At 35.2% G+C, this 24179-nt stretch overlaps 1 protein-coding gene across 4 annotated transcripts; it reads right to left on the bottom strand.

Moving 5' to 3' along the window:
- Window positions 1-1299: 1299 nt before the first annotated feature.
- On the bottom strand, window positions 1300-22199 carry LOC106064778 (solute carrier family 2, facilitated glucose transporter member 3-like). Of its 4 annotated transcripts, none has more exons than XM_013223424.2 (13): window positions 22181-22199; window positions 19125-19215; window positions 18574-18675; window positions 17626-17786; window positions 16762-16886; window positions 16159-16329; window positions 15399-15506; window positions 14978-15066; window positions 14417-14515; window positions 13585-13797; window positions 3574-3649; window positions 2319-2446; window positions 1300-1557 (listed from the first exon to the last, which is right to left on the bottom strand). In XM_013223424.2, the coding sequence occupies exons 2-13, from the start codon at window positions 19155-19157 to the stop codon at window positions 1330-1332; spliced, it is 1533 nt and encodes a 510-aa protein (XP_013078878.2). In that variant the 5' UTR covers window positions 19158-19215; window positions 22181-22199; the 3' UTR covers window positions 1300-1329. The 4 variants fall into 4 exon arrangements, with proteins under 4 accessions (XP_013078878.2, XP_013078864.2, XP_013078856.2 ...); XM_013223410.2 differs by having other exon boundaries at window positions 22055-22192; XM_013223402.2 differs by lacking the exon at window positions 22181-22199 and adding an exon at window positions 22038-22174.
- Between the last annotated feature and the right edge of the window lie 1980 nt (window positions 22200-24179).

The following is a 24179-nucleotide window of genomic DNA, read 5'->3' as shown; positions in this document are numbered from 1 at the left end:
CATCCGTAATTAAAATGATTTTCATACTAGAAGATTTGTTTTACCCACTAACCTATATATATTAATAATTGTGTTTTACCACAGTCTGAAAATAGCCTATTTCGGCGAAAGCCCTGAAAAGGGGGAAAGTCAGCCGAAGTTGACAAAACTCCTGGTGAACTTCTACGTGCTGGAAGAAAAACAATGATAAACGCACTTTTCAAGATTGGCAACAAGAACTAACACAAAACAACCCAAAAACAATAGATGTTTGACTGAGAAAAAAAAAAGATGTTTAGAGTGGTAGGCCCTATAACTTTGAAATCTCAGGAGATCCACAGTCACTATAAGTCCCTTCAGTAGGCTACCCAACATCGAATAATATTTATTTGTTTTAGGCCTATATGTTTCGGATGTTCCTTCAGAGTTAATATATAATATATAAATAATAATCTACTTCCTAGTCCAAACCTGCCGTAGGAGATGGCACTGGGCAGGGTATGAGCCCGGGACCATCGAGACAACCGAATGACAGTCCAACGCGCATATCGCACGACCAGGCAGCCACCCTAAATAGGCCCAATAAAGCCCTAAGTATGACGTCGATGGATGCAATAGCATTTCTTTAAAATGAGATGGAGACAAACATTCCGATTTTTTGTCACAGCCAATCATCTTAGTCCGAACGCATCACAACTTCCCGATTCAACACGCTTTTACACCGGCGTACCAGAAACCTCATTAATAAATGATCATCCTGAGATGACCCCCTTAGAGCACGTGAAAGAAAGGGGGCAGTGAGTTTGTAAGGTCGCCTTGTCCCCGTACATGGACAGATCCGTTGCCGCACAAGGACAAGTTATCTCTCTCTCTCTCTCTCATAACCTTGTCCCGATCGCCTTTCATGCAAGACGTGTCATTCATAAAGATGTGGTTTATTGTCTCGCCGCCCTCCAAGCAGTGGCGACGCCGTGTCGTAGTGTTCTCGAAACCGTCTAAAGTAAACACCAATTATACAGTGACCGACTCGGAACTGGGCAAGGACGCCTGCTCCGAAAGATTAAATTGTCACCAAGAAAGCCTTCGGTCTGGTCTGCTCATCTGCTTTTACACCAGTGAATTTCTTTCTTTTTTTTTCTACCTCGATTGACAACAAAAGCATTGCGTGTGTATTGTTTGTCTTTTTCGTCTGTTTGTATCTGATGAAGGACTCGTGGCCCAAACGTGCTGTATTTTCACTTTGATCCATCAGGGTTTTTTGTTCTTGTTTTATTTAGTAAGACATATAAATTGAAACAAAATAAATAAAACCCATATGCAAGTTTCAGAGTTCAATGAAAATTATTTGTTTTATTGTTGTTTAGTTTCGACGACTGTATTGGCGTGTGCATTAGAAGACCCTGTGTGACATTTCTGACTTAATGGTAATTGATTCTCCAGATCTTCAGCATTAGCCCATGACTTCGCTATTTCAGCGAACGATTTGTTCTTTGTCTCTGGTACATAGAAATGTACAAATAGTGCTGTCACTGCGTTGATTCCAGTGAAAACAAAGAAAGTGTAGGAATGAAGTTTCGACTGCAAAAGACAAGAAAACATTTTTTTGTAGTTTTGTCAAACAATTTTGTTCAAAGCTTATATCAATTCATTCTGCCTGTCAGTCTGTCTGGTACAATTTTTGTAAACGTTATTTCTCCCACACACATTCTCGGGTCTAGTTGAAACTGTACACAATTATTATTTATACCAAACAAAACGCAAACCAACAAAAACAAATTAACCAATTATTTTGCTAAGTATTGTAATTAGTTGTTTGTTTGTTCTTGTATCGAGAAAGGGAGCTTATTCCTGCAGTACTGAGATATATGGCAGTGATTTAAAAAGAATCTAGAACCTGTATACGTATTCTTTGAACTTTTTATAAGGTCTGTAGAGGTCTAGTTCACAAAATCAATCACTTCCATTTTTCAGCCTTGTAATTTGTCTCATTTGAATAGTTGTTGTATCTTATCTTATCTTATATAATACAGACGTTACTTCAAAAAAGAAGATGATTACGTCCTACGCGTCATGCATTTAGTCATGCATATTAACCAATGACTTAAATTCAGCCAAGTCACTGGTTTTCCTGGCTAACTCAGGCAACCCATTCCATGCTCTAATAGCACTAGGGAAGAAGGAGTGTTTGTACAAATTTGTCTTGCATATGGGACGAGGAATGTGCCTTTATCTTTGTGTCTTTGTTTTTTTACTCTAAAAAGAAGAAATCCTTTTGAACCAAACTAATAGATCTTATCCTTTAACCTTAAAATTAAAGAGACATCCTAACAACATCTTACCAAAAGCAATGGGAAGATATAGCAGTGAGAGAAGAAGCTAATCATAGCACACAGTATGGCGACACTGAAACCAGATCCTCTGGCGCTGTGCGGAAATAATTCGCTCAAGATTACCCAAAATACACATACTGAAAATAAAGTAGAATTATTTGCAACATCCACGTTTCATACATTTAATCAACATCTCCGCAATGTATTTTCTACTAGATAGAGTGTAATATTAATTAAAACACGAAAATAACGTCCCTAAAAACAAAAGAATATTCTGAAGATATTATTGTGAAGATATTCTAGTCTGAAAATCGAATGTTGAATTCCTACAACTATTTAATTTTTGGCTAAAATAATACGTCATAATTTTTGTTTCATAAGTTGGCCAATATCCTTATATTTATTGGGTACGTTTTTATAAATGTAGAACTAAATCATGTGTTTTCTAATTTTGTGTGTTAAGAATTTTCCAAACTCCTTTGCTGTTGACGGTCGTTGGCTCGTAGCATCAAACTGCTGGTAGAGAATTAAACCGCTGTAGGTGTATTAGATCTTAACGGTAAAACTTGAAATAACTTGAGTACATTCTTTATGAACGAAACTAAATATAACTTCTATTACTATATAGAAAAAAATCAACTTGAGATAAAATGAAATAAATGTAGTAGACTAACTTAAGTAATAAAATAAAATGGTATTCTGAACAAAATCTAACTCCCTAAAATAACACACCTTTTCAGTCTGGCAATATGGAGTCGTCTCTCTTGTCTAAGACCGCTGACAACAATACCGTTTATCTTGCATCATTCACAATCAATCGCTATACTCTTACCACCGTCACCATAGAAACACACACATACACTACGTAACACCCTTCATCCATGTTCCAGTAACGTTACAAATCTTACATTGTCCCTCCACTTATTCGCACTTCGCTTTTAACAAGTGATTCACAAGCATCCTATTTGTATATATTTGTTTTATAGCCTTAAATGTTAATTAAGTCTTGTATTATTATCCGAGTTGTATTTTTCCCCATGGCTATTGTTGATATGGTGCGCGTTCAATATAATAAAGTATCGTTCTTCGCCTGACACTAATGGTTGTTGGTTGTTTATTGCTGACTGTGAAACTAGATCTTAATTAACATGGTGGCAGCGGTGTATTAATGATCAGAGGTAACATTATTTAAACAACGTCACTCTCAAACTCTCAACATAAGTAGCTACTGTGGTAATATCACGGTCTACGCCGTGTTACTTACTTGGTCCAATGGAATAGAAGGCGATGATCAACAGGGAAACCACAATGTTCACATACTTCAACGCTGGTGCGTCATCCTAAGTTCAAAGTGAAACAGCAAACAAACTAATGTCGTTTAAAGTGTAACATAGCAAACAAACGAATGTCGTTCAAAGTGAAACACAGCAAACAAGCTAATGTCGTTCAAAGTGAAACATAGCAAACAAATTAATGTCGTTCAAAGTGAAACATAGCAAACAAACGAATGTCGTTCAAAGTGAAACATAGCAAACAAGCTAATGTCGTTCAAAGTGAAACATAGCAAACAAGCTAATGTCGTTCAAAGTGAAACATAGCAAACAAGCTAATGTCGTTCAAAGTTAAACATAGCAAACAAGCTAATGTCGTTCAAAGTGAAACATAGCAAACAAGCTAATGTCGTTCAAAGTGAAACATAGCAAACAAGCTAATGTCGTTCAAAGTGAAACATAGCAAACAAACTAATGTCGTTCAAAGTGAAACATAGCAAACAAGCTAATGTCGTTCAAAGTGAAACATAGCAAACAAGCTAATGTCGTTCAAAGTGAAACATAGCAAACAAGCTAATGTCGTTCAAAGTGAAACATAGCAAACAAGCTAATGTCGTTCAAAGTGAAACATAGCAAACAAGCTAATGTCGTTCAAAGTGAAACATAGCAAACAAGCTAATGTCGTTCAAAGTGAAACATAGCAAACAAGCTAATGTCGTTCAAAGTGAAACATAGCAAACAAGCTAATGTCGTTCAAAGTGAAACATAGCAAACAAACTAATGTCGTTCAAAGTGTAACATAGCAAACAAACTTATGTCGTTCAAAGTGAAACATAGCAAACAAATTAATGTCGTTCAAAGTGAAACATAGCAAACAAACTAATGTCGTTCAAAGTGAAACATAGCAAACAAACTAATGTCGTTCAAAGTGAAACATAGCAAACAAACTAATGTCGTTCAAAGTGAAACACAGCAAACAAGCTAATGTCGTTCAAAGTGAAACATAGCAAACAAATTAATGTCGTTCAAAGTGAAACATAGCAAACAAACTTATGTCGTTCAAAGTGAAACATAGCAAACAAACTAATGTCGTTCAAAGTGAAACACAGCAAACAAGTTAATGTCGTTCAAAGTGAAACATAGCAAACAAATTAATGTCGTTCAAAGTGAAACATAGCAAACAAGCTAATGTCGTTCAAAGTGAAACATAGCAAACAAGCTAATGTCGTTCAAAGTGAAACATAGCAAACAAGCTAATGTCGTTCAAAGTGAAACATAGCAAACAAGCTAATGTCGTTCAAAGTGAAACATAGCAAACAAGCTAATGTCGTTCAAAGTGAAACATAGCAAACAAGCTAATGTCGTTCAAAGTGAAACATAGCAAACAAGCTAATGTCGTTCAAAGTGAAACATAGCAAACAAGCTAATGTCGTTCAAAGTGAAACATAGCAAACAAGCTAATGTCGTTCAAAGTGAAACATAGCAAACAAGCTAATGTCGTTCAAAGTGAAACATAGCAAACAAGCTAATGTCGTTCAAAGTGAAACATAGCAAACAAGCTAATGTCGTTCAAAGTGAAACATAGCAAACAAACTAATGTAGTTCAAAGTGTAACATAGCAAACAAACTTATGTCGTTCAAAGTGAAACATAGCAAACAAATTAATGTCGTTCAAAGTGAAACATAGCAAACAAACTAATGTCGTTCAAAGTGAAACATAGCAAACAAACTAATGTCGTTCAAAGTGAAACATAGCAAACAAATTAATGTCGTTCAAAGTGTAACATAGCAAACAAACTAATGTCGTTCAAAGTGAAACATAGCAAACAAACTAATGTCGTTCAAAGTGAAACATAGCAAACAAGCTAATGTCGTTCAAAGTGAAACATAGCAAACAAATTAATGTCGTTCAAAGTGAAACATAGCAAACAAACTTATGTCGTTCAAAGTGAAACATAGCAAACAAGCTAATGTCGTTCAAAGTGAAACACAGCAAACAAGCTAATGTCGTTCAAAGTGAAACATAGCAAACAAATTAATGTCGTTCAAAGTGAAACATAGCAAACAAACTTATGTCGTTCAAAGTGAAACATAGCAAACAAACTAATGTCGTTCAAAGTGAAACACAGCAAACAAGCTAATGTCGTTCAAAGTGAAACATGGCAAACAAATTAATGTCGTTCAAAGTGAAACATAGCAAACAAACTAATGTCGTTCAAAGTGAAACATAGCAAACAAGCTAATGTCGTTCAAAGTGAAACACAGCAAACAAGCTAATGTCGTTCAAAGTGAAACACAGCAAACAAGCTAATGTCGTTCAAAGTGAAACATAGCAAACAAACTAATGTCGTTCAAAATGAAACATAGCAAACAAACTAATGTCGTTCAAAGTGAAACATAGCAAACAAACTAATGTCGTTCAAAGTGTAACATAGCAAACAAACTTATGTCGTTCAAAGTGAAACATAGCAAACAACTAATGTCGTTCAAAGTGAAACATAGCAAACAAACTAATGTCGTTCAAAGTGTAACATAGCAAACAAACTTATGTCGTTCAAAGTGAAACATAGCAAACAAACTAATGTCGTTCAAAGTGAAACATAGCAAACAAACTTATGTCGTTCAAAGTGAAACATAGCAAACAAATTAATGTCGTTCAAAGTGAAACATAGCAAACAAACTAATGTCGTTCAAAGTGAAACATAGCAAACAAATTAATGTCGTTCAAAGTGAAACATAGCAAACAAATTAATGTCGTTCAAAGTGAAACATAGCAAACAAGCTAATGTTGCTCAAAGTGAAACATAGCAAGCAAACTAATGTCGTTCAAAGTGAAACACAGCAAACAAGCTAATGTCGTTCAAAGTGAAACATAGCAAACAAACTAATGTCGTTCAAAGTGAAACATAGCAAACAAACTTATGTCGTTCAAAGTGAAACATAGCAAACAAGCTAATGTCGTTCAAAGTGAAACATAGCAAACAAACTAATGTCGTTCAAAGTGTAACATAGCAAACAAACTTATGTCGTTCAAAGTGAAACATAGCAAACAAATTAATGTCGTTCAAAGTGAAACATAGCAAACAAACTAATGTCGTTCAAAGTGAAACATAGCAAACAAACTAATGTCGTTCAAAGTGAAACATAGCAAACAAACTAATGTCGTTCAAAGTGAAACACAGCAAACAAGCTAATGTCGTTCAAAGTGAAACATAGCAAACAAATTAATGTCGTTCAAAGTGAAACATAGCAAACAAACTTATGTCGTTCAAAGTGAAACATAGCAAACAAACTAATGTCGTTCAAAGTGAAACACAGCAAACAAGTTAATGTCGTTCAAAGTGAAACATAGCAAACAAATTAATGTCGTTCAAAGTGAAACATAGCAAACAAGCTAATGTCGTTCAAAGTGAAACATAGCAAACAAGCTAATGTCGTTCAAAGTGAAACATAGCAAACAAGCTAATGTCGTTCAAAGTGAAACATAGCAAACAAGCTAATGTCGTTCAAAGTGAAACATAGCAAACAAGCTAATGTCGTTCAAAGTGAAACATAGCAAACAAGCTAATGTCGTTCAAAGTGAAACATAGCAAACAAACTAATGTCGTTCAAAGTGTAACATAGCAAACAAACTTATGTCGTTCAAAGTGAAACATAGCAAACAAATTAATGTCGTTCAAAGTGAAACATAGCAAACAAACTAATGTCGTTCAAAGTGAAACATAGCAAACAAACTAATGTCGTTCAAAGTGAAACATAGCAAACAAACTAATGTCGTTCAAAGTGAAACACAGCAAACAAGCTAATGTCGTTCAAAGTGAAACATAGCAAACAAATTAATGTCGTTCAAAGTGAAACATAGCAAACAAACTTATGTCGTTCAAAGTGAAACATAGCAAACAAACTAATGTCGTTCAAAGTGAAACACAGCAAACAAGTTAATGTCGTTCAAAGTGAAACATAGCAAACAAATTAATGTCGTTCAAAGTGAAACATAGCAAACAAGCTAATGTCGTTCAAAGTGAAACATAGCAAACAAGCTAATGTCGTTCAAAGTGAAACATAGCAAACAAGCTAATGTCGTTCAAAGTGAAACATAGCAAACAAGCTAATGTCGTTCAAAGTGAAACATAGCAAACAAGCTAATGTCGTTCAAAGTGAAACATAGCAAACAAGCTAATGTCGTTCAAAGTGAAACATAGCAAACAAGCTAATGTCGTTCAAAGTGAAACATAGCAAACAAGCTAATGTCGTTCAAAGTGAAACATAGCAAACAAGCTAATGTCGTTCAAAGTGAAACATAGCAAACAAGCTAATGTCGTTCAAAGTGAAACATAGCAAACAAGCTAATGTCGTTCAAAGTGAAACATAGCAAACAAGCTAATGTCGTTCAAAGTGAAACATAGCAAACAAACTAATGTCGTTCAAAGTGTAACATAGCAAACAAACTTATGTCGTTCAAAGTGAAACATAGCAAACAAATTAATGTCGTTCAAAGTGAAACATAGCAAACAAACTAATGTCGTTCAAAGTGAAACATAGCAAACAAACTAATGTCGTTCAAAGTGAAACATAGCAAACAAATTAATGTCGTTCAAAGTGTAACATAGCAAACAAACTAATGTCGTTCAAAGTGAAACATAGCAAACAAACTAATGTCGTTCAAAGTGAAACATAGCAAACAAGCTAATGTCGTTCAAAGTGAAACATAGCAAACAAATTAATGTCGTTCAAAGTGAAACATAGCAAACAAACTTATGTCGTTCAAAGTGAAACATAGCAATTAAGCTAATGTCGTTCAAAGTGAAACACAGCAAACAAGCTAATGTCGTTCTAAGTGAAACATAGCAAACAAATTAATGTCGTTCAAAGTGAAACATAGCAAACAAACTTATGTCGTTCAAAGTGAAACATAGCAAACAAACTAATGTCGTTCAAAGTGAAACACAGCAAACAAGCTAATGTCGTTCAAAGTGAAACATGGCAAACAAATTAATGTCGTTTAAAGTGAAACATAGCAAACAAACTAATGTCGTTCAAAGTGAAACATAGCAAACAAGCTAATGTCGTTCAAAGTGAAACACAGCAAACAAGCTAATGTCGTTCAAAGTGAAACACAGCAAACAAGCTAATGTCGTTCAAAGTGAAACATAGCAAACAAACTAATGTCGTTCAAAATGAAACATAGCAAACAAACTAATGTCGTTCAAAGTGAAACATAGCAAACAAACTAATGTCGTTCAAAGTGTAACATAGCAAACAAACTTATGTCGTTCAAAGTGAAACATAGCAAACAACTAATGTCGTTCAAAGTGAAACATAGCAAACAAACTAATGTCGTTCAAAGTGTAACATAGCAAACAAACTTATGTCGTTCAAAGTGAAACATAGCAAACAAACTAATGTCGTTCAAAGTGAAACATAGCAAACAAACTTATGTCGTTCAAAGTGAAACATAGCAAACAAATTAATGTCGTTCAAAGTGAAACATAGCAAACAAACTAATGTCGTTCAAAGTGAAACATAGCAAACAAATTAATGTCGTTCAAAGTGAAACATAGCAAACAAATTAATGTCGTTCAAAGTGAAACATAGCAAACAAGCTAATGTTGCTCAAAGTGAAACATAGCAAGCAAACTAATGTCGTTCAAAGTGAAACACAGCAAACAAGCTAATGTCGTTCAAAGTGAAACATAGCAAACAAACTAATGTCGTTCAAAGTGAAACATAGCAAACAAACTTATGTCGTTCAAAGTGAAACATAGCAAACAAGCTAATGTCGTTCAAAGTGAAACATAGCAAACAAACTAATGTCGTTCAAAGTGTAACATAGCAAACAAACTTATGTCGTTCAAAGTGAAACATAGCAAACAAATTAATGTCGTTCAAAGTGAAACATAGCAAACAAACTAATGTCGTTCAAAGTGAAACATAGCAAACAAACTAATGTCGTTCAAAGTGAAACATAGCAAACAAACTAATGTCGTTCAAAGTGAAACACAGCAAACAAGCTAATGTCGTTCAAAGTGAAACATAGCAAACAAATTAATGTCGTTCAAAGTGAAACATAGCAAACAAACTTATGTCGTTCAAAGTGAAACATAGCAAACAAACTAATGTCGTTCAAAGTGAAACACAGCAAACAAGTTAATGTCGTTCAAAGTGAAACATAGCAAACAAATTAATGTCGTTCAAAGTGAAACATAGCAAACAAGCTAATGTCGTTCAAAGTGAAACATAGCAAACAAGCTAATGTCGTTCAAAGTGAAACATAGCAAACAAGCTAATGTCGTTCAAAGTGAAACATAGCAAACAAGCTAATGTCGTTCAAAGTGAAACATAGCAAACAAGCTAATGTCGTTCAAAGTTAAACATAGCAAACAAGCTAATGTCGTTCAAAGTGAAACATAGCAAACAAGCTAATGTCGTTCAAAGTTAAACATAGCAAACAAGCTAATGTCGTTCAAAGTGAAACATAGCAAACAAGCTAATGTCGTTCAAAGTGAAACATAGCAAACAAGCTAATGTCGTTCAAAGTGAAACATAGCAAACAAGCTAATGTCGTTCAAAGTGAAACATAGCAAACAAGCTAATGTCGTTCAAAGTGAAACATAGCAAACAAGCTAATGTCGTTCAAAGTTAAACATAGCAAACAAGCTAATGTCGTTCAAAGTGAAACATAGCAAACAAGCTAATGTCGTTCAAAGTTAAACATAGCAAACAAGCTAATGTCGTTCAAAGTGAAACATAGCAAACAAGCTAATGTCGTTCAAAGTGAAACATAGCAAACAAGCTAATGTCGTTCAAAGTGAAACATAGCAAACAAACTAATGTCGTTCAAAGTGAAACATAGCAAACAAGCTAATGTCGTTCAAAGTGAAACATAGCAAACAAGCTAATGTCGTTCAAAGTGAAACATAGCAAACAAGCTAATGTCGTTCAAAGTGAAACATAGCAAACAAGCTAATGTCGTTCAAAGTGAAACATAGCAAACAAGCTAATGTCGTTCAAAGTGAAACATAGCAAACAAGCTAATGTCGTTCAAAGTGAAACATAGCAAACAAACTAATGTCGTTCAAAGTGTAACATAGCAAACAAACTTATGTCGTTCAAAGTGAAACATAGCAAACAAATTAATGTCGTTCAAAGTGAAACATAGCAAACAAACTAATGTCGTTCAAAGTGAAACATAGCAAACAAACTAATGTCGTTCAAAGTGAAACATAGCAAACAAACTAATGTCGTTCAAAGTGAAACACAGCAAACAAGCTAATGTCGTTCAAAGTGAAACATAGCAAACAAATTAATGTCGTTCAAAGTGAAACATAGCAAACAAACTTATGTCGTTCAAAGTGAAACATAGCAAACAAGCTAATGTCGTTCAAAGTGAAACATAGCAAACAAGCTAATGTCGTTCAAAGTGAAACATAGCAAACAAGCTAATGTCGTTCAAAGTGAAACATAGCAAACAAGCTAATGTCGTTCAAAGTGAAACATAGCAAACAAGCTAATGTCGTTCAAAGTGAAACATAGCAAACAAGCTAATGTCGTTCAAAGTGAAACATAGCAAACAAACTAATGTCGTTCAAAGTGTAACATAGCAAACAAATTAATGTCGTTCAAAGTGAAACATAGCAAACAAATTAATGTCGTTCAAAGTGAAACATAGCAAACAAGCTAATGTCGTTCAAAGTGAAACATAGCAAACAAGCTAATGTCGTTCAAAGTGAAACATAGCAAACAAATTAATGTCGTTCAAAGTGAAACATAGCAAACAAACTTATGTCGTTCAAAGTGAAACATAGCAAACAAACTAATGTCGTTCAAAGTGAAACACAGCAAACAAGCTAATGTCGTTCAAAGTGAAACATGGCAAACAAATTAATGTCGTTCAAAGTGAAACATAGCAAACAAACTAATGTCGTTCAAAGTGAAACATAGCAAACAAGCTAATGTCGTTCAAAGTGAAACACAGCAAACAAGCTAATGTCGTTCAAAGTGAAACACAGCAAACAAGCTAATGTCGTTCAAAGTGAAACATAGCAAACAAACTAATGTCGTTCAAAATGAAACATAGCAAACAAACTAATGTCGTTCAAAGTGAAACATAGCAAACAAACTAATGTCGTTCAAAGTGTAACATAGCAAACAAACTTATGTCGTTCAAAGTGAAACATAGCAAACAACTAATGTCGTTCAAAGTGAAACATAGCAAACAAACTAATGTCGTTCAAAGTGTAACATAGCAAACAAACTTATGTCGTTCAAAGTGAAACATAGCAAACAAACTAATGTCGTTCAAAGTGAAACATAGCAAACAAACTTATGTCGTTCAAAGTGAAACATAGCAAACAAATTAATGTCGTTCAAAGTGAAACATAGCAAACAAACTAATGTCGTTCAAAGTGAAACATAGCAAACAAATTAATGTCGTTCAAAGTGAAACATAGCAAACAAATTAATGTCGTTCAAAGTGAAACATAGCAAACAAGCTAATGTTGCTCAAAGTGAAACATAGCAAGCAAACTAATGTCGTTCAAAGTGAAACACAGCAAACAAGCTAATGTCGTTCAAAGTGAAACATAGCAAACAAACTAATGTCGTTCAAAGTGAAACATAGCAAACAAACTTATGTCGTTCAAAGTGAAACATAGCAAACAAACTAATGTCGTTCAAAGTGAAACATAGCAAACAAACTAATGTCGTTCAAAGTGAAACATAGCAAACAAATTAATATCGTTCAAAGTGAAACATAGCAAACAAATTAATGTCGTTCAAAGTGAAACAGCAAAGAAAATAATGACGGTAGGCAGATATGTCTTGACTGTTTATGAATCGGAAGGATGGGAAAAGGTGTAGTATTTCATGTAATTACGCAGAACTAGCCGTGACCTACATATTGTACAATACCAACGCCCGTGGAGTCTTTGCTGTTCATTAAATCGTTTCTTGGGGGAAGGGGGACACTTAGAAAAACATTAAGAGAGCACATTGAGTTCGTCTGTAACAGCACATTTATCCAAATAGCTCTCTTATCTTTTTATTTTGCATAATAGACATGAAAAGTAAATCTAGTCTACGTATTACAGCGCCATCTCCCTAGCTTCACGAAAAAGCAATCTAATGGGCTGTATCTGTCAAGCTCATCTCAAAAACAAAACAAAAAAAAGATGTTGCAAATCTGATTTCCAACATTAGAAGAAGTTAACTCATTTAAATATATCTGGTCAAACATAACAAGATATGGAAGATCATTAATAAAGATAAAAACCCGCTTAGTTTTGTCATCCTCTGTCATGAGTAAATTGTGAAAAATATGGAAGACTAACATCTGCTTCCAAATTAAATTCAAATTGTATTCTTCACTAGTAATTTCCCTACTCCTACATATATCTATATGGTTGTGAAATTTAACGCTGAACGCTGAGGCTAAAAGAAGAATTCAAGCCTTTGAGGGTAAATGATATATGTTCTACAAGTCACTCCTCTGGCTGGTTTTAAAAAAGGAGGAACTCCTTAATACTGTGACGAAACGAAAGCTGAGCTGATTCGGTTATATTACAAGACTCGACTCACTGCCAAAAAATCATCCTACAATGTACACAGTGAAGGGAGCACAAAGAAAGGATCGTTCAAATAAAAACTGTCTGGGCGATTATTTTAAAGCATGCCGTTGATGCATATATAAGATATTTTAAGTGGGTCATACGACAATGAGATTACATTGGAAATTATTTGCAACGCTTTAATTGCTCTGCTCGCAAAAAGTTAAGAATACAACATACAAATAATTGAGGGTAGCACATATGTTTTGTTTAAAAACTAGAATGCGATTTTTGAATGTAGGCCTACCTGTATGATTGTCTATTTTTGTTTCCAAATCAATGTGTGATTTTTTTTTTTCTTTTTGGAACTACGAATTACAAAAGCTAAACATTTCATTTCTAATTCTTCAATTCAGTCTTTTTTTTTTTACTTACTCTTATATATGCCTAAAGCTTTACCTGAAATACCATAGTCAGTGCAATAACTGCTGAGCACATGCCCATCCCTATAGTTCCAAATTGAAACAAAGTCTTACGCCCAAACCTAGACAGTAGAAACATAGCGACAACATTAACAGTGAAGAATGTAATCCCAGTTCCAGATGTTGCATAGCGGGAACTTCTGTCATCCAATCCAGCTTTCTGGAACAGCTCGGTGGAAAAAAATAGTATCTGAAAAATTAATTGTAAAATCTCAATAAGGTGGATACTTCTTTACTTAGTTTAATTTCTAAGTAGCTGTAGACTGTTGTTATTTCTGCTTTGGAAAAGTTATTTAGTAAAGTAACTCTAAGAGGTTCAGTTAAACAGTTTTTGTAAAGACTACCTGAGTTATAACTAGGACTTCATGGGCATAACACAATAATCAAACATCTTAACATTCTCTATCATAGACTAGGACCCGCTGGGCTTTGGGACATTTATATCATTTGCATTGTTAAAATGCTGAAGAAATGAATGTAATATATACAAAGGAATAGTAGACAACCTAGTATGGATGTTTAGCCACATATGCTTATAATGAGGGCTCTGGCCTGCTTCAACACATCCTTCCATTCAGATCTCTCCCGGGCCTTTTGTTTCCACGCCCTAACCCCAAGCTGTTGCAGATCTGCATCCACATCATCAATCCATCGCATTCGGGGTCTGCCTTTGGGTCGATTGCCTTTTTTTTTAGTGTTACTATACTTATTATAATAATTATTTACTTATGCTTCTCAAGAAGGTTACCCTACCCCGTTTGGCATATATTTATAGCGCACATTAGAATTAAAATAAAAGATTCACTTACAGCTGCAATTGAGCACCAATTTTGATGTAGTCCCAAAACAATTGCAATCACCAGAGGCCTTCTTAGGACTTTGTTCTTAAACAACTGAACAAATGAAACCTGAGAAAATGTCACCAGACCATGTCAGACATTTGTTTTGACATTAAAAAGCGGAGATATGATAGTATGATAATAAGATAATTTTATTGGTCTAACTCTAAACAAATGGAAATTCCGTTTGTCCACCTAAGCATTACTACAAAAACAATAACAATTTAGATGCAAATACAATCAAGAAACACACGTAATACAAAATACTCATACACACACACTCACACATACGGTACACATACACAAACTCTCACAACCAACGCTCAATGATTTGGGTTCTAGTATACTTCTCGGTGACGACGAATGACCTTAAAACACTTTGATTAAACGTGGAATAAAGGAGTTTTAAAATCTCATTGTTGTAGCCTTTATGGAGGGGAACTAACCACTTCATCCAGATATCGTATTTAGGAATTCAATATGTTTTGGAAAGGCATCTAAATGATAGTTTTATCCATCAAGTAACAATACCTCTGCTTCTGTAGATGATTCTCTCAGTTCTGCATGCAACATGTCAATATCTTTCTCTACATTTTTCCTGTTTCGAATCGTCTGCAGTGCTTCAATTTGGGAAATAAACAGAAATGAAAATGAAGAGACGTAATCGTTCGTTTAATAATGTGTGCCTAATTGAAGATAATAAACAAAAGTCGTGCCTAATTTAAGATAATAGACAAAGTCGTGCCTAATTGAAGATAATAAACAAAGTCTAGTATTCATATATTGCAAGAACACGTTCAAAAGCAGTCTTTTTATATATAATTTCAACATCACTTTAACTATTATAACTAGTAACACATGCTTAAAAAAAACGCTGCTAATTGAATGAAATAATAGGTCTACTATGCTACTAAGCAGGGTCTGAATAAAGAAATCGCACTCATTAAAATACCTTTCGTGGCTTTAGCTACATCATTTTTCTTCATAAGCAAATATCTTGGACTTTCTGGACAAAAAGGTAAAATCAACAGCTGAAGCCCAAAAAAGATGACAGGTAAGCCTGGAATATACACACAAGATTTTTTTTGAAATAGTTAATGGAAGTTATTTTTTATCTTTGACAGAGGGAAAAATTTTACATTGCTTATCTTTCTATTATTCATGAGTAAAAAGATCATGGTTAGACACGTTACGACTAGTTACGAGGTCAATCTACAGAGTCATGAGATAGAGAATTTTGATGAGGTCTTGTCTTCAAAGTAATAAGAAACGTTATAAAGTCTGGTTACAAAATAATGAAATAGAATCCATATGGGATCTGTCAACAAAGTCAGAGTAAGTTTCTCTTTCAGACCTTGCGACCTATGGTCAGATGATGTAAAATTCGTCTGTTTAACACGGTTAACTAGGGTGTCATGTGGCCATCACAGCGACCAACCAACCGCCTTTACTTTTCTCAACTAATGTCAGGTGGACTCTGAGGCGCCCTAAAAATCTCGAAATTAAAAATACAAGCCTTCACCAGGATTCGAACCCGGGACCCCTCGGTTCGGAAGCTAAGCGTTTTACCACACAGCCACCGCACCTCCCTACAAAGTCGTATGATACGTTTTAAAGTCAGCCTACAAAGTCGAAGAGACATCATAAAATCTGTCTACAAAGTCATGAAAGTGACTTTTTGAAGTCTACAAAGTCGAAGTGACTTAGCCTACCAAGTAATAGATGCCACTGTTCTTCGTTTCCAAGAAGTTCCATATAACCAACGACTTGAGCGATGATGAATGAAAAGCTCTGAAAAAGTTGGTTGATCAGAGCTACATTTCCTTTCATAGACGGCAACGACATTTCTACAGCGTAAGCCGGAGCAGCACTCAGCCCAATCCCTGGGAATAAGAAAATCTTTAATGCTTGGAAAAACTCTGCTCCTGGTTTTAAATTGTGGTTAATACACATGGAGACAGACAGAGAAAGTGAGAGAGATGATTTCAAAATGATGACTATGATAACGGCGATCATGATGCAGCTGAAGAAGCTTGATCAATTGTCACTAAAGGGTGTGATTCATAAAGGAATGTAGGAATCAGTCCTTCAAGAGTAAATTACCAAAAATTATTTTATTTGTCTTCACCAAATGGGCCCAAAGATTATGCTTTCTTTTTCCTATTGTTATTAGGATACGTTTTCATAGCCACCCAATATTCTTCTAATAATAATTCGTTAAGAAAAAAGCGAAAGTTTTTCTGAATGTTAAAGAGCAATGGTTGAGTCCGTAAGATTCTGAAGACAACTTTCTGAACATTGCAATGAGCACTTACCAAGTGTCACTCCAGTCAAGACTCTTCCAACAAACAACATCTCGAAAGACGAAGCCGTTCTACCAAGACTTAACAATAGAACACCAGTCAAGCCTGTCAGTGAAGCAATGAGTATGGCTATCTTTCTGAGGGATTCAAAAACTTTGTTACAATGTGAAGAAATGTGTTATCTTTTTCGAATAGGATAATATAAGCTACCTTGACGATGCCAACTTAAAAAAATGGCGAGAATAGTACTCTACAAAGTACCTGTTTTATGAGAGTATCATGTAGCCTATTGTCAACTATTTAGACCTACAGTACTGCCTAGAGCCCTAGATCAACATTTAAAAGAGGCACTTTAGGTTTTGGGAGGAAGTTGAGAGATAAGAACTGTCAAACCTTTAGAACACATTAAAGTGAGGGTCAACATAAGAAGATTACAATTATTGTCATTTTTTCGCTTTTCTGACTCTACACTCTCGACATACAGATATCACATTGCTTTTTGTGAAAATCAAATGCTTTTAAGTTGTCATGGTCATTTAAATTAAAATGAATGCCCTGAATACACTTGAAAAAAATTCGGACGAAGGTTTTCTGAACATCTTTTAAAAACACTTTTAATAGCACGTGTTTCCACAACATACTCGTTAACCCACGATCCACGTCCCAGGTCCTTTTAAACAAATACAACGTCCACCCCGAATTCGATGTACATGCATTTTATATGATTTATACCTTTTGCTGTCCTTCAGAAACGTCAAGTATCAAAGTGTCTCTTCGTGTAAACTTATATAATGTGACACTTTCAACAATCTACTTTATACTTCCATCCATCCATTTCATGTGTTAATTCGAGATACATGTTCTTGAGATACTGACCGTCCCAGATTGTCGGACAATAAGCTGGCCACCAGAGAACCAGCCATTGCACCCAAACCGGCAAGTGCTACCAACAAGCCAAAGAGCGAGTCTATTTCATCTTTACTAGGGTAGGAATGGTCTCGTTCATATTTCGTCGCATTGATGAAGCTCTTGATATACTGAAATTTAAACAAAAGTGTTCATTCAGTCATTGCATATGTGTACATTGAAAAGTGTGAACCTTTCAGTGTGTCACAGTGCACAGTGTTTCAGCATGTTGAAAACACCACGATAACAGAAGAATGCTTTTAAATTGGGGTACGTTTAGGACTCTATATGTTTAAAACAGCAATTAGGATTTCCAGACCAAAATAACATTTCCATGGAGGCATATTTTGGGACTTAGACCTAGTGTGGTTTATCGATCAAAAGAAATCAGGGAAATACGATATAGTTCCATAAACAGTTCACATTTTTCTTAGTTCATTTATGAAGTAAACTTAATTTTAAATACATAGTCCTACAATGAGCACGATTAGATAGGAATGAAAGTGTGACACAGAGAGAGAGAGAGAGAGAAGATTCCAAGCCCTATTTTTTTTCTTGTCCAAATTTGTTTTTTATATAAATGCTCATTCTTTTTTTTTAAGCATGTTCTGAAACGTTTTTTTTTTCATGTTGTCTCTCCACACACTTTTTTTTTTATTTTTCAAAAACAATGACTTCGCCCCCCCCCCCTTTTTTTTTTCTCTTTGTCGCCTGCTTGCAACGAGTGACCTTATTAACAAGTGAGCAAACAGTTGAGTTTTGATGTTGTTTATTTACAATTTATTTACAGTACTATAGAACCATTGAGAGCCGCTCCCGCATCGAAACGTTTTAAAAAATGGCCTTTTGTATGAATGGTTTCCTTTATCTCTGAGTTAATTGACAGGTGTTACATTGTATAGCCTACTTCATACTTACTTCTGCTGGAGCATTGAGAGATGATATGGTATAGGAGATTCCAGGTATGACAAGGTATGCACAAAACATTACAGACATGAACTTCCAGGTCCATCCATTTTGCTAAACATGAAACAAAAATGATGAACGTCTTGTTTATACGAAATACAAAAATATCACACTATGTAAAGGTTATCTTCTAGTTATGCCACATTTACAACAAAAATGTTACTAAGCCTATATTTGATTACTTTATTATCTAAGCATTCTTTTTTTATGTAGCCCCATAATAGCACACAAAAAAAACAACAATGTTATTTGCGTGAATATGAGTTTGTATACCAATAACATACTCACAAATATATAAATGAATGCAGTCATATGCGCTACGGTGTAGGTCTAATAATTATCTGGACAGTGCAGTCCCCTACTTCATTATTACTAAAATGTTTACTCTTTTGTAGTTACTGCATACAAGTGGTATTCCATATAGATGCCCTAATGTTACAATAAGTCAATAAAGTGGTAAGTCATGAAAAGTGTGTACGTTTGTTTGTTTTATTTCGTTTTACCTGTGCTTCCTCTTTCTTATTTGTTTGATCCATTTCTCTCTTTCAGTCCGAATAATTGACGTTTTTGATCATAACAAAAAATGTTCAATCACTAGAAGAGAAAATATTATGATAAGATACAACTATGATAATAATGAGAATGGCAACTAATTCATGTTTTAAATATATCACTTAAGTAAAGGAAACATCTGAAAGTAACCTTTGTCCACTATGCAATCCTGAATTCCATGCACACAAAACAAAGAACTTTGGTGCCACACTCCCTTCCGATTCCAGCCACTCTGGATGACGGGAGTCAATGGATCCAAATAATTATTCGTAACCGATAAGTTTGTTTTTAAACTTATCTTGTAAACCAAATCGGTGGAGAGCGTTTCTAATGCACTGCTGTTGACTTTTTAAAAACTCGTTTGTCTCACCGTTCTTCTGATTTCAACTAGACTAACACTGAAAAGTTAATTAATTCATGTATTTCATACATTGCGTTATTATTTTCTCCATTAGTTTCTGTCACCTGGCACTAGATTTTTTTTTTTTTTTTTTTTTTGTAAAATGGTTTACATGCTTCAGATGTTCCTTCAGTTTGAAGATAATAAAATGCTAACCCCCCCCCCCCCGCAGGAAGACGGGTGATGGCAGCGGGCAGGGTTCGAACCCTATCCGAGACCATCGAATGACAGTCCAGAGCGCATACTACACGACCAGGGAGGTCATTTAAGTATGTTCATATTAAATCAAATAATAATAAGACTGTTATTCACCAAAAAAATGTACAAAGGAGCTTGAAAACATGTTCAAAAATGTTCGTGGTTTAATTTCAATTTCACTTGACATCTATTATATAAATTTGGAACTATCCATAACTTTATTATTAAATTTGCATATTTTCTTTCGTTATGGCTGCTAAACCCCATGTTTTGCAATTACTCTTTTTTTTCCTATACATACAGATCATAGACTTTTACATGATGACTATTTGGTATACATTTCATTTATTGCTTTTTTTTTAAATTTAGGTCCTTTTTACCTTTACCTATCCTTCAGTCTATTGGACCGTTGGGGCACCATGCAAAATTCGTCGACCGTCTTTCTCCATTTCTCTATGTCTTTTGCCTTATTTAGAACCTCTTTCAATGGCAGGCCCTTTCATTCTTTTAGGTTGTCCTCCCATCGCTTTCTCTGCCTCTTCTTCTTTTTCATGGTACTGTTCCCTGAAGGAAGGTCTTTGCGAGCCCCAAAGATCGCGTAATATGGCCATACATTTTTAGCTTGTGTTTTTTTACGATAGTTAGCAGGTCATCGTGGGGTCTAATCGCTGCAGTAACCCTGTCCTACTTATAAGTCCTACTTATTTACAATTATTGCCAGTACATGTATGTAGGGTTAAGGCGATCATAAGTCAGTAAATTAGTAAATTATTAGTCCTCATTAGCTTACCGCCACTTTCTTTCATACTCCGAGATTTCCAAAAAAAACAACTTATAATGGAACCTCAATACCATTAACACACCCTTTGGACAAGTTTCCATAACGAGCGTTTTAAGTAATTTAATAGAACTCTAGTCTCTTAAGGGTATACTATGTCATGAACTGTGTTAAGATAAGTTTGTATTAACAAGGTTCAGTTATAGACTATACTGAAATACATAAACAAAACAAGCCATAGTAACGAATGTGTACAATGCACTACACCTACACCCTCGAATGCTAACTATCAATCCTTTGTGTGATAGTTACTCTCTTTGTATAAATCTTGCATTGTGCAAAATGAAAAGACACATTTCTTATTCCATTTGCTAGGACAAGTTTGTACAAACACTTCTCCTTCCCTAGTGCTATTAGAGAACGGAATGGGTTGCCTGAGTCAGCATAGGAAAACCAATGACTTAGCAGAATTTAATTCATTGATCAACATGCATAACTAGATTGACCTAGAAACACGTATAGGACGTAACCATCTTCTTTTTTTGAAGTAACGTCTGTAATTTATAAGATAAGATAAACAGTGTAGGCCTACTTATTATAATCATCAGAGCAGGCAGGAAGTTTTTTTTCAAAGGGGCCATAGCAGCACAGTCCCATTCCCGCCACTCCCATATATTTGTGTAATCATTTCTTATTTATTTCAAAGAATTGTGCTAGTTGTTGCTAAATTATTGACATTTTGTATCTTTTACCTTCGTACTGCTGCCGCGATAAACTCAAGAAAAACTGGTCGACCCCACCTCCAATATGTGGATGTAGGCCTAATCAAACTGGACCTCAACCCAGTGGACTATTGGAAAGACATAACCCTAAACCGCACCATGTGGAAAGAGATGGTGACAAAGAAAGCTATTGACAGCGAAAAAGCATTGAGCTCAGCTCTGGAAGAAAAGCGTGCCAAATGAAAACGGCTGGTTCCTCTACTACCAAAGCGAATGCCACCTTAACCTCCGTTAGATGTGGACAGGAATAACTCTTCTCTGAATTGGAACCTATCGCCTTCATCCACTTGAAAGGTGCCCTACACAATTAACTATGGTCGTTCTACGACTGAAGGAAGCTGCCATGACAGTTTGCCGTTGTTGTTTTTTTCGAACTATTGTCATTTCTATCTACAATAACGAATAGCTTTTATATTTGTATTCGTATAAACATTTATAAGATGTCTATCTGCGGATGGTTTCTATAATTTCATTATTACATTTCACCAGTGCCGGTACATACTCAGTAGTTGATTGCCTAACTTTTAACTACTAAAAAATTACAAAAAATTAATAAAATACATTAAAATACATACAAAAAAAGTAATAATATTTTCAAAAAAGGTGCCGGTACGCCGTATCGGTGCGTACCGTCACAAAAAAAAAAAAAGCCCTGCATACCACTAATCACTGCTATTCTAGTAGGCTAAACAATTTTTCTACTTACTAGAGCAAAGATCTAACCTTAGGCGTCTATACACATTTAATCCTGACTATATAATAATAATGTTGAGGCTAATGAAAGTTAGGTAGTGCAGTGTACATGTAATAATTTGAGGATTACATTAGTTGGGTGTTTTATAATTTCACCTTATGACATTTGTGTTCGATATAATGTACCGTACTTGTCCCAAATACTTTAGATAATGATTTTGTTTTTAGCTGTGCGTGTGTCAGTGTCTGTGTGTGCTCCTTGTAATTAGTAGGCCTAAACGTTATGTAGACTACAGTAATTCGTAAACAAGCTATTCCAGTGTGTGTGTGTGTGTGAGAGAGAGAGAGAGTGTGTTGATGTTATTTATAAATCAAAATAAACATTTTATCGCCGGACATTGCCATACATGAAGTTGTCGAAATCCTTGAACCTTGACATGTTTTGTTTGAGTGTGTGTGGGGGGAGGGGAAAATGTGATAATGCGCTCAGCCAAGGTGCTTAACTTCTCTCGGTCATAAGCCATCCGCATTAACGTCAGTCCATTTCTTCACGTTGTTCAACCATCTTTTCTCCTTGCAACCTTTTCTGCATTCTTCCTGGTCAAGGAATCAGGTTTCACAGTGTTGTCAACCAACCCAGCTTCCATCATTTCACGGTAGGGAAGAGATCCTCTTGCGTTTTCGTTGACCTTTTTCTGCATTTACATCATCTGCCCGCAAGGCTCTGAAAGAGGTATTTTTTTTTACTCTCTCATGCTTCAGTTTTTCTTCCATTGTCAACGATATTAGTGTCCAACGGTTATGGAATGTTTGCATTGATACATGCACGTTTCTTTTTGAATGATGTGTAGCCTAAAAGGAAGAGAACAGATGATGAAAGAAATGAGAGGCGTGTTGCAAATCCTTTAACATCTTGGCACACTCCTCGTCCCATATGCTAGAACAAATTTGTACCAATACTCCTTCTTCCCTAGTGCTATTAGAGCATGGAATGGGTTGCCTGAGCTAGCCAGGAAAACCAGTGACTTGGTAGAATTTAGGTTATTGGTTAATATGCATGATTAGACGCATGACGCGTAGGACGTAATCATCTTCTTTTTTAAAGTAACGTCTGTAGTTATAAGATACGATTGTGATTTCGTGTGTATTTTTAACATTTTTCCGATGACATTGCAGGCCTGTAGGTATTTGTTACACATTTTTTTTTATAAAAGAGGAGTTCAAGCTTTTATTGGAAAGTGTGTGTTTATGTCGAGTTAATAAATACGCCTAAGTGTTAGGTTGAATTAGCTGTCTGGAGCTATATTCTAACCCACCTATAACATCAAGACCAACTTTGGCAACTATAGGCCTATACGAGTAAATCATTCATCGGTGATGAATATGATTATCTTAATGTCTTAAAAATAACAGACATTCCATAAAAGAAAAGATAATAAATCTGTGAAGAAACAATTTAAGTCCTTTTAAGTATAAACTACTTTTTATTGTGAAGCATTCAAACAGAACATATTTACAAGGCTAACATTATCTACAGATAACCAACTCCACAAGATGACTTCCCTCTGCATATTTTCAACACACTCGTCACTTCCCGCAAGTCCGCTAACTCTCCGATACCCAACACTTGACCGTGTGTCACGGTTGACCACACATAGTAACCGTGTCACAACAAAAGCCCTTTTTTTGTATCTATGTATTAATCTAGTCGTCCATATTAATTGGCGACTTCAACTCTGCTAGGTCGTTAGGTTTCCTGGCTGATCCAGACAATTTGTTCCCTGCTATGTTACTAGGGAAGAAGGAACACGTGTACAAATTTGTCCTAGCATTTGGAATAGGAAATGTGCTTTTACCTTTGTGTCTTTTAGAGTACCGGGTTTTTATTCATTTGCAATAAAGTGATTTTTTTGAAGGTATTCTCACCATGCACATGTTAGATAAGAGACCACGATTCGGTGGGGTTTTATTTCTTTTACTGAGCATTCGACCCTTGTTATATTGTATCCTTTGTCGACAGCAATCCTAGAGAACATAGCGGTGTTTTCAAGTATTTGTAACGTAGGAAAGAGGAGGAGGGGTGAATTACATATATATATATATATATATATATATATATATATATAACCCTTAGGAGACGCCTGCAAGATTACAT

This window comes from Biomphalaria glabrata, chromosome 5 (genome assembly GCF_947242115.1).
Source record: "Biomphalaria glabrata chromosome 5, xgBioGlab47.1, whole genome shotgun sequence".
NCBI classification, from domain to species: Eukaryota; Metazoa; Mollusca; class Gastropoda; family Planorbidae; genus Biomphalaria; species Biomphalaria glabrata.
Note: the sequence above shows the minus strand (reverse complement) of the source record. Positions and strands in the feature narration are given on the sequence as shown.

What these genes read in the sequence shown, in the direction of transcription:
- LOC106064778 (XM_013223424.2), bottom strand. Translation starts at nt 19,157, where the DNA reads ATGGATCAAACAAATAAGAAAGAGGAAGCACAG. An exon ending in TTGTCCGACAATCTGGGACG is followed by an intron (nt 16,887 to 17,625) that starts GTCAGTATCTCA and finishes TGAATCCCTCAG; the next exon opens with AAAGATAGCCATACTCATTG. An exon ending in ATATCTTCCCATTGCTTTTG is followed by an intron (nt 1,558 to 2,318) that starts GTAAGATGTTGT and finishes TGTCTTTTGCAG; the next exon opens with TCGAAACTTCATTCCTACAC.